Source organism: Andrographis paniculata, unplaced genomic scaffold, assembly GCF_009805555.1.
Source record: "Andrographis paniculata isolate CXL003 unplaced genomic scaffold, ASM980555v1 Contig78END, whole genome shotgun sequence".
Classification (NCBI taxonomy): domain Eukaryota; kingdom Viridiplantae; phylum Streptophyta; class Magnoliopsida; order Lamiales; family Acanthaceae; genus Andrographis; species Andrographis paniculata.
This window is the reverse complement of record NW_026137615.1, coordinates 3,814,441-3,824,991: the sequence shown is the minus strand read 5'-3', so window position 1 is coordinate 3,824,991 and position 10,551 is coordinate 3,814,441. Positions and strand designations below refer to the sequence as shown.

The 10,551-nt window shown below is 36.2% G+C and overlaps 2 protein-coding genes across 4 annotated transcripts; both read left to right on the top strand.

Moving 5' to 3' along the window:
• Positions 1 to 1,642: 1,642 nt before the first annotated feature.
• Positions 1,643 to 4,341, top strand: LOC127240016 (uncharacterized). Of its 2 annotated transcripts, XM_051258441.1 has the most exons (4): positions 1,643 to 1,779; positions 1,851 to 2,343; positions 2,950 to 3,063; positions 3,134 to 4,341. In XM_051258441.1, the coding sequence occupies exons 2-4, from the start codon at positions 1,900 to 1,902 to the stop codon at positions 4,241 to 4,243; spliced, it is 1,668 nt and encodes a 555-aa protein (XP_051114398.1). In that variant the 5' UTR covers positions 1,643 to 1,779; positions 1,851 to 1,899; the 3' UTR covers positions 4,244 to 4,341. The 2 variants fall into 2 exon arrangements, with proteins under 2 accessions (XP_051114398.1, XP_051114399.1); XM_051258442.1 differs by having other exon boundaries at positions 1,653 to 2,343; positions 2,953 to 3,063.
• Positions 4,342 to 4,900: 559 nt separating this feature from the next.
• On the top strand, positions 4,901 to 7,752 carry LOC127240007 (nuclear intron maturase 4, mitochondrial). 2 transcript variants are annotated; one of them, XR_007836283.1, is made up of 2 exons: positions 4,901 to 5,154; positions 5,313 to 5,450. XR_007836283.1 is itself a non-coding variant. In XM_051258428.1 (2 exons), exons 1-2 carry the CDS (start codon positions 5,100 to 5,102, stop codon positions 7,732 to 7,734), a joined length of 2,481 nt encoding a protein of 826 aa, XP_051114385.1. In that variant the 5' UTR covers positions 4,901 to 5,099; the 3' UTR covers positions 7,735 to 7,752. The 2 variants fall into 2 exon arrangements, 1 of the variants encoding a protein (XP_051114385.1); XM_051258428.1 differs by having other exon boundaries at positions 5,309 to 7,752.
• The last annotated feature ends 2,799 nt before the right edge of the window (positions 7,753 to 10,551 follow it).

Genomic DNA, 10,551 nt, shown 5'->3' with positions numbered 1-10,551 from the left:
CTTAAAATGTTGTAAAGCCATTGACCTGCCACCTACGCTAGATATTAATATTAAATCGTTTATTGAAGGACTTCCAGAACGACGTCGTTTTTAGTAAACGAGCATAGATAAATTAATGAGTTGTTTATATTAATAAATGTAATTATGCAGAAAGACAGATCAGATTTAGACCAAATCCCACAAAAAATTATCGACTAGGAAAAAGACATTCTCCAATCAATGCCCACTCATTCCCTGCCACGTGTCACCCCTCACATGCCCAGCCACTCCCCGCCGCTCCATCGACATGTACACCGCGCTGTGTCTGTAGTACCTCCCATCCTCTCGGCGCAACAATGGAGTATTGAAATCTAATGATTTATCGACATAAGACTTCCAATAAATATTACAAAGAGAAGTGATAATATAATTGTAAAAATGAGACTATTGTAATATAATAGTACGTTGGTGGGTAAATAAATATATGTATGTATATATCACTCTAGTGTCTATATCAATATATTATAATATAACAAAGAGAAGACATGTAATAAAGAGGGAGAGGTGAGAGGATAGAGGATAGAGTTAATTGAATGTCTGTGCCTTTTATTGAATGAATATATACGTGTATTTATAGGCTAGCATCCACACCATACAACTATTAATTTGTAGTATAATTGATATGGAAATTTATATTTTTAAATTAAACAAACAAAAATAAAAATATTTAAACCTTAAATGCAGGATAGTATAAATGAATATTAGCTATGATTTTGATGTTCGATTTGATGAAATCATCTGTTCAACATACTGTTATACTCCCTCCGTTCAATTTTTATTATCCTAAAGTATATTTGCACGATTTTTTAGATGATTGTCTTTTTGTTATGAATTGACAAATTTGCTCTTCATTGTATGATAGAAATAAAAAGTAATAAATGAAAGAAGGATAAAAATGTAAAATTTATGTTTAAAAACAATAGAACAATACGTTTCAAATAGAAAAGTAGAACATTAGTTTGTGGAGAGAGAGAGTATTATATAAGTATATTTATTCGGTTGAAATCAATAGCATATTATATAAAATAAACATACATAAATTCATATATATACTACCAAATAATATGTTATATATATATATGTATATATTTTTTTTCTAATGACCGAAAATGGACAATGGATAAATCCCCGATCGAACCTAATACCTTACAAATCAGGTCTCGATGGTTTGAACGAATGATCTCACGGTCACAAATCCAACCCCTACACCATACCATTCCTTACGGCACAAATATGTATCTATATTGATTATATATGCACAACGTATACTCAAACTAAAGCAATATTTTTTTCTATTTATATATATTCAATATAAAATATTAATACTCCCTCCGTTTCATAACAAAGTATCCATTTTTTCATTTTAGTCAGTTCCGTAAAAAAAATATCTATTTTTTTTTATAGTAACTGTACTATCTACCTAACATTACAAATATCCTTACAACTTACAATATATTATATAAATGTCATTACCTTTTATCACACGTACTAATAAAATTATTTTTAATTATTTTTACTTTATTTCTACTATATTCCAATATAATTCTAATATTTTTAAAATTACGTTCTAAAAGTAAATAAATTTAAATAAAACACAAAATAAACACGCCCGAGGTTGAAATCTCCTTTTTCCCCTTTCTACGTCAGTTCATTCACAGTCGCACTCCATTCTTCAACTCTATCGATTTTATCTTCGATTCTAACACGAAATTCCCTCTGGAAATCGCGAGGAATCAATTCGTAAGATTTCGAAACCCTAGAACAGTGTTCGTTCGTGTCTAGCCCTAATTTCTCTTATTTACTGCTCACAGATCATGAATTTTTGAGATTATCGAGAAATTTTTAGCCGAATTGAACACAATGTCGCGAGGAAGGGACAGAGGAGTGATAATCGAAGGTCTGATCATGCCGATGAAGATCCGTAAAAGAGGCTGTTCGTCATCGTCGTCTTCTTCGTCGAGGATTCGCAACCACAGGTTGAATAAGCGTGCGGGGAAAACAACACGCCCGTGCCGACTTGGAGGTTCCAGATCCAACACGCCCGTGCCGACTTGGAGAACCGTCCCTTTGAAGAGTGGTGTGGAGTCTCCGAAGTGTTCTCAGAGCGGGAGGTCCACTCAGCCCGTCTCCGCCCGGCGACTGGCGGCGATTCTGTGGGGAATGAACGGGAACGGGACGCCGTCGCCGGAAAGTCGAAATCGGAATTCGGACAAGATGAAGAGTGGAAGTAAGATGGTTTTTAAGATGGAGAAAATGCTGTCGCCTCGTCTCTCTGATCCATCACATAGTCCAGCTCTTTCCGAGGTAAAGCCATTCGATTCCGATTCGTTTTTGCATTGAATTTGTGCTGTTTAATTTGTGATCGGATTCGAATTTGATTTTGAATGCAATCGAATGTCACCCATTGTGTTTAGGTTTGTCATTTGGTCGATTTTGATCGAGTTTAGTAACATGTTAACATGTGTAGATTCCTCGTATGCTCAATTTTGGTTCGATCTTTTGTTGATATTAAATAGATTGTCGATGCATTCGCTAATTCGTTCCTTGTGGATAGTGAAAAATTGCACCTTTACTTTCGTCAAATCAAAGTCGAATTTGAATGCGTAGACGTCGTATTATCGAATATGGCATCACATTGTGTTTGGGCGTGTGATTTCGTCGATTATGATCAATTTTTGTAACATGTATAGATTCCCCAATGCTCAGTTTTATTATGATGTTTTGTTGATATTAAGTAGAATGTAGATGCATCCGCCAAATCGTTCGTTGTTGATAGTAAAAAATTGCGCCATTACTTTCGTGTCGAATTTCTTGAATGGGAAGAGTTCCTTTGTCGAATTGCTTGGAGTTTTTGTATTGTGATGAACTAATCTTCGGTTTGGATCTTTGTTTTCCAAATGCGATTCACAGAAGATCGATCGATCCGGAAGTCGTCAAAGGACACCCTCGATTTCTCGGAGGCTTAGGTCGGGAGAACAAAACGCTACGCTCTTCAATTCTACAAGCGATGCGAGCCTTATAGAGGTAAAGTGAAAGTTTCGGTTTTTTCTACCTTTCATTTTAAATTTGGTCGTAATCTATTCGTATATGTCAGACGGAGATGCGATCGCATGCCCCGACTCCAAGAGGATCGGAGACTGGCGGCAAGAATCGACTTAACGATTTAAGCAATGCGATTACTACTTCGAAAGAGCTCGTAAAAATCATCAACCGTCTTTGGGCTCGTAGTGAATCGGAACAACCTTCGTCTAGCCTGTCGGTAATCTCCGCACTCCACGCCGAGCTCGAACGGGCTCGACTTCAGGTCGATCGTCTCGTCAAGGAGCAGTATTCGGATCAAAACGAGATCACCTGTCTCGTAAAATGTTTCGCCGAAGAAAAGGCGTCTTGGAAAGTTAAAGAACGAGCAGTCGAAGAAGCAATTGAGGCCGTTCGCCGTGAGCTCGAGGTGGAGAGGAAATTACGACGGCAAGTCGAGCGATTGAACAAGAAACTCGGAGACGAGTTATCGGACCTGAAGTCGTCTTTCGCTAAAGCTGTCGACGATGTCGAGAGCGAGCGGAGGGCGCGGGAAATTACCGAGCAGGTTTGCGGTGAATTAGCCAAAAACATCGCCGTCGATAAGCCGGTGGTCGTCGACGTTTGTGAAGAGAAGAACTCGGCGATTAAGAAGCTGCGGAAGCAACTCGAAATCTTCCTCGGAACGAGACGAGACAAGGACGGAAGTCGAGCAGCGTCGGAACAAATTGTCGATGCTGATGATTCGGAAAATAAAGATGACTCGGGAGAAAGCGACGGCATTCTGTCGAAAACACGAAAGAGTCACCGATGGAGCTGGGTCTCCGGCAGCGGCGCGGAGTCGAGAAAACTTCAAGTCAACGAAATCAAAGCTCGGAGTTCGATTTCCGGTCAAGTTTCTCGAAGAAGCACGAGCGTATTAGACGGAGTCGACTGCCGGTCGGGGGATGGTTTCGACCGTGGAAGGTTACGAGGAATCGAAGGTGTAAGAAGAATGGGTTTGAGGGATGATTGCCGAGACTCCAGCGACAGCGCTTTGCCGGCGCCGCCACCGGAGCGGCGGAAGTGTAAGGAAGATGGGGATGATTGCCGAGACTCCAGCGACAGCGCTTTGCCGGCGCCGCCACCGGAGCGGCGGAAGTGTAAGGAAGATGATGGGCAAAGAAGCCGGAGATGGAAACGGTAAGAATCTCTGGTGGTGTTTGGTGTGTAAAACGTAAAATAACTTACCTTAATATTGTAATGTAATCAGCTAATGTTAATATGTTATGTTGATCCTTCTTATGCTGAATCCTATTAAAATAAAAAATAAATACTTTTACTTTTATTGAAATTAACGAAAATATTAAAAAAATATTTTAAATTAAAATAGAAGAAGTGTAAAATTAGTTTTTATTTACACAATACTTAAATACTAATGTTTTTATTATAATTTTAAATTTTGTTTAAGGTGTGTTTGTTTGGGGTTTGAATTTTGAGTTGGGATTTGAATAGTAAAAATTTTGAATTTGAATAGTTGTATGATGTGATATAAATAAGTGTTAATGTGATATTTTGAATGTAAAATTGATTTTTAATATAATATAAAAAAAATAAAAAATAGATGTTTAATTTGATATTTTTGAGAAGAAAAAATCGAATGAATAATTGAAAAAAAATCCGAACCCCAAACAAACACACCCTAAAAAGAACTCTTGTTTAAACTACACATCAAATCAGATTTTATTTATTTGTTTATTTATTTTTCTAATGAGCTTTTTAATAGTTATGGACTTTGATCCAATGGGCTATTTAGAAATTTAATTAATTCCTAGGGCGCTGTTTGGCAATAACAACTTCTTCATTCTACTATTCAGGGAGCCCCTCGACTTACCTCCCGCTTCACTGCGCACCAACTGTTCGCTAAAATGTCTCCGACGGAGTACCCGCCCTGCGCCGGCGGCGCGTGCTGATAACGACGCTCTACTCACCCTCCGGCTCTCCTTGACGCTGTCAATTTATCCTAATTCGATTTTGGTTGAATCGATAAAAACAAAAAAAGTATGCACTTACAGCGAATACTTGCTCGGATTGAATCCAAATCGGCGCCGTTGTTCGGTAAACACTCCTCTTCTCTTCTCTTCAATTTCAAACGCATTTGAATTTGTATATATTTTTTAGCAGAACATTTCGTTTTTGATTGCGTTCATTTGGTGCTGTTTCGTTCGATTTCTGTTCATATGTTCGAATTATATCCTGAAATTTCGATTAGGCAGGTCTGGTTTCCGATCTCTTCCCCTCGTATTTTATTCGACGCAGAAGAAAACTGTTGATGAAAGGTTTATTGCTGATAATAGAAATGGAGGAAATGGATTGATTAAGAATTTGGCTGAGTTAGTTGCAGAGGATTCCGTAGGTGATAACAATGGCCATAGGGAGATTAGCAAATCAGCTCTGGCTAAGAATCTGGCCTCGTTGGTTCAACAATCTTACGAAACTCGAAATCGAATGCCGAAACCGAGGTCGAGGCTGGAATCGAGGAGGTTCTTCGAGCTACGGATTAAGAAGAGGGTGAAGCACCAATATAGGGATGGGAAGTTTCACGATCTCATGTCGAATGTAATCGCCGATCCGAATACTCTAAAGGATGCTTACGATTGTCTCCGAGCATCTTCAAATGTCGATTTGTCGTCCGATAGCGATCCATTGCCGTTCGAGTTAATGGCAGAGGAGTTAGCCGACGAGAGCTTCGACGTTTCCAGAAATACATATATGATATCGAGCCGAGGCACGAAAGTAAAGAAGTCGAAGCTCGTTCTTCCGGGATTGAAATTACGGGTTGTTCAAGAAGCTATTAGGATCGTTTTGGAGGTCGTTTACCGGCCACATTTTTCGAAGATTTCGCATGGTTTTCGAAGTGGAAGGAGTCGAGCATCGGCGTTGAAGTATATTCGGAGGGAGATTTCCGAGCCTGATTGGTGGTTTACGGTTCTTGTTTGTAAGAAGCTCGACAAGCCTATCCTTCGTAGGGTCGAATCGTTGATGGAGGAAAAGATCGATGACTTAAATTTATTTGGGATGATTTGGAAGATGTTCGACGCCGGAGTTTTGAACGTCGAGTTCGGTTCGTTCGCAAAAGGATGCGGACTTCCGCAAGAAGGGGCGCTCTCGCCGATACTCATGAACATATACCTCGATCTTTTCGATCAGGAGGTGTATCGATTATCGATGCGGTATACGATATCCGCGCCGTGCGAGAACACGTCGCAGTCGAAGCTGCGCGGCATTTTTCGAAGGCAAATAAATGGGAACGATCGCGAGAAAATCCCGAGCACGAGAGTCCATTGTTGTCGATTCATGGACGAGTTTTTCTTCGCCGTGACGGGTTCGAAGGAAGTAGCGGTTGATTTCAAATCCGACGTAACAAATTTCTTGAAGAACTCTCTCGATTTGGATATCGACGAGGGTGATCGAACCGATGTTTTGGCGTCGAATGACCCTCACGGCGTCCGATTTCTCGGATTGTGTATCAGAAGGCGCCCGAGAGAGAATGACGGCGGCGGCGTTCGAGCCGTACATAAATTGCGGGACAAAGTCAAGATCTTCGCCGAACAAAAACGCGAGTCGTGGATTGAAGGGGAGTTTCAAATCGGGCGGAAATGGCTGGCTCATGGCTTGAAGAAGGTTAAAGAATCGGAGATCGAACAGTTAGCGGACCCAGGCTCGACTCTTTGTCGAATTTCCGGTCACCGGAAACCCGGGATGAAAACCGATCACTGGTACAAACTCCTGCTTAAGATATGGATGCAGGACGTCAACCCGAAACGAGCCTCGAGCGAAGAGTTCGTTCTAGCGAAGAAAATCGTCGAACCGGCGCTTCCCGACGAGCTCACCGATTCGTATCGTGAATTCGAAAAACGGGTCGACGAGTATGTCGCGTCGGAGACTGCATCGATGCTCGCTCTTCTACCCGACAAAAGCCCCGATCGTGGTTACGTCACGGAAATTCTCGCGCCCGTGAACAACATATCGAAGCGTCTCCACCGATACGGATTAACGAACGCGGAAGGTTACGCGCGAACGTGCTACATACTAATCCTATTCGACGACGATCAAATCGTCGACTGGTTCGTCGGGATCGTGCGGCGGTGGGTGAGGTGGTTCGTCGACTGCGACAATTTCGCCGAAGTGAAGCTGGCGATATCGACCCAGGTGCGGATGTCGTGCATACGAACGTTGGCGTCGAAGTACCGAATCCACGAAACGGAGATTGCCAAGAAGTTCGACGAGGAGCTGAGCAGGATCCCGTCGTTGCCGACGGACGAGATCGAGCTCGAGGGTGTTTATTCGGACATGGTTTTGAGCGAAAACGAGCTTGACGGCGCGTCGATGTACGGGGTGAGCGACAGCGGGGCATGCTCGATTTCGGTGGCGAGAATCGGGCGGGAGTCGGGTATTTGCAGTGTGATCGGGTGCACGGCGGCAGCGGCACCGGTTGCGTACGCGGTGAATGTGATGGAGCGGCAGAAGTTTCCGGCGTGGACGACGGGGTTTTCGAGCTCGATCCACGGCGGGTTTCACCGGAGGAAGATGGGAATTTGTAGAGACCATCTTAAGGACTTGTTTCTTGGTGAAATCTCTTTGCAGTCTCTAGATTTCTGTGGGAGAAATGGCCTTGTGAAAGAAGAAAAAGAGTAATGATAAATCAATTTATTAGAAGTTCATTACAAACAAAAAAAAAAAAAAAAAATAAAAAAAATTACATAACATTCTCTTATATTTTAGTAAAAATACATAAAATAAAATAGCATGGGTCTACTTTATATGATGTTTAGTTTCAAATAAAAATTTAAATTAATCAATTTTTATACAAATAAATAAAATAAATAACGTAAAATATTTTAAATTATTTTTGAAATAAAATAAGTAATTGATTAAATCATTTATTTCTATAGTTTTTATAAAAATCAAATAACAATTTGTCTCCAAAAAATATAAAACAAATGATTAATCAATTATTTATTTATTAAGAAAATAATTTAAAATATTTTACGTTAAAACTTTGAGTAATTTATGTTTTTATTTAGAATCAAACATGCAAACTTTATATTAATACAAGGAGTTTTATGCAATAAATAAAATACAAAGTGTTTTATATATTTTTACTAAAACACGTGTTATATAATTTACCCTTAAAAAAATAGATAGGATCATTTTTAAAAAAATATTTTATATCTCACTTAATTTGTCTATTTTTTCTGTATCGTCCCCATATAAATTGTTTGGAAATATAATTATACACATTGATCATATTTTAAATTTTAAAATTTAAAATTTATATTTTAATTAAATTATTTAATCATTTTAACCTATAATCATATCATAATTATTTTTACTAATATATTTCATAATTACTTATTAATTACATAGTACCTAAAACTTTGTATCAAACTGAAGTGATATATCAAAACAATATTTTTATTAGCAAATAGTATGATATAACATAAAATAAATTCAGTTTAAATTACTTTTAATTATTACTAAAATTTGAAAAAGTGATATATATATATATATATATATATGGTAAGTGAGTGAGTGTATATTTATATTTATACACAAACAAGGGAAATGGAAGAAATTGAAAAAGGAGGGTCCAAGAGAAGGACAGGAGCAGAGCTTGTGCTCGCCATTGCTGCCGATTTCCTCCCGACTTGGGAGAATCCAATATCCGATTTCTGAAAGACAGAAAATAGGTATGAATTTTTCAATCAATATTAAATCTTGATCCCAGATTTCTTTATTTCTATCGACATATGACTGACTGGTTTATTTCTTCAATCTTGTTGAAATATATACCCATATATGATTATGGTTTGTTATATCAACAAGAGTGTTGTGTTGTGTTCAATCTTGAATCTTGTTTTTATTTCAATATTATGGCTATGTTTTATTAGATGAAATGCTCATATCTTTCATGGCTCTAAATGAATATTTTATAAATCACTAAAAAAATAAAACATTTAATCCACAATTTATGAACTCTAATCAAGTATAGATAAATTAATAAATAATCCAATCAAATCTATCAAAATTCATATAAATCAATACATAAAATCAATTAAACTCTGCGTAGATTCTATAGAATTTATAAATTCACTCAAGTTTACGAACTTTCCAAAATCCAAACAAATCCATTAAAATTATAATTGAATAAACCCCTTTAATGTTCATGTTATTGACAACCAATAAAAATAGTTTATTATATTTTATATTTATTTTACAAAAAACATTTGTACCAAAATTCAAAAAATTTTATATCCAAAACATAAAAGACAGTATTTACTTGAAATTTTATTTTAATTTTTTATATCACATATTAATTTATTTTTTATCATAAATTTTACCTCAAATATTTGAATTTTGTAATTATTTTAAAATATTTAAAACTTCATAAATATATTTTTTAATATATGTCTAAATAAATCTCTCGGTACAAGCAGCCGACAACACATACATTTGTAATAAACTAATAAAAATAATTTTTTTAGAAAAAAAACTAAGAATGTTCTTTTTTTTTGTACACTTAATTCTACTTATTTACTAGTTAGTTAATATTTTTTTTCTATGACGTAAAAATTCGCAACCATTACCCGAAAGTGGACATCCGGTAAACTCCTAGCCGCACTTAGTAGTTAGTACCCTGCAAATAATTAGTTAGGAGTATTTTTTATGACGGCTATTGGAGTTTGGACTGTTTCATATTAGAATCTTTTTCACTTTTTTTTGCAAGATGACATTTTTGTAAATATTAATTTTTTTTAAAAAATTTGATATTACTAATAAAATTATAATTTTTAAAATATAGTATATTACAAATTTTTTTATTTTATAAAATATTACAAACAAGACGTGAGAAATATAAATCCCACATAATTTTACCAACCAAACATATGATAGGATTCCAAATCCTAGATATAATAAATCTCATCACATATAAATCCTACTGTGAAATCCTAATCCCACAAAAAAAAGTTCATTAACCAAAAAGCCCTTAGTGAACCCAAAAAACAAAATATTATATTCAAAATTTTAATGAAACAAAAGTTTAATTAAAAAAAAAAAATAAACCCAAAAAACAAAATATTATATTCAAAATTTTAATGAAACAAAAGTTTAATTAAAAAAAAAAAATAAACCCAAATGTTGATATGACGTGATATTAATTATGCTTTTAAGATATTTTTATCAAATACTTAGATTCATAATGTAATTAATAATTTGAATAAATTTTATTTTCCATTTGCCGTTAATGTCATTATCATCGTATTAATTTTAATTAATTAATTAATTAGTTTTACTTTAATTTTTATAAATAAAATTATTATGCCACTAATTGATCATGAGTTTATAGTGCTATTTTTATTTTTTTAAGAGTTAAATTTTAATTTATTTACTACGTAATTTTATTATCCATTATAAAAAAATACTCTCTCCGTTCCACATATCAGTGGCGGC

Excerpts from the sequence above, each read along its gene's own strand:
- LOC127240016 (XM_051258441.1), top strand. The coding sequence starts at position 1,900 with ATGTCGCGAGGAAGGGACAGAGGAGTGATAATCGAAGGTCTGATCATG. Across the intron at positions 2,344-2,949 it reads ATAGTCCAGCTCTTTCCGAG|AAGATCGATCGATCCGGAAG; the intron begins GTAAAGCCATTC and ends TGCGATTCACAG. Across the intron at positions 3,064-3,133 it reads GCGATGCGAGCCTTATAGAG|ACGGAGATGCGATCGCATGC; the intron begins GTAAAGTGAAAG and ends CGTATATGTCAG.
- LOC127240007 (XM_051258428.1), top strand. The coding sequence starts at position 5,100 with ATGCACTTACAGCGAATACTTGCTCGGATTGAATCCAAATCGGCGCCG. Across the intron at positions 5,155-5,308 it reads CAAATCGGCGCCGTTGTTCG|GCAGGTCTGGTTTCCGATCT; the intron begins GTAAACACTCCT and ends AATTTCGATTAG.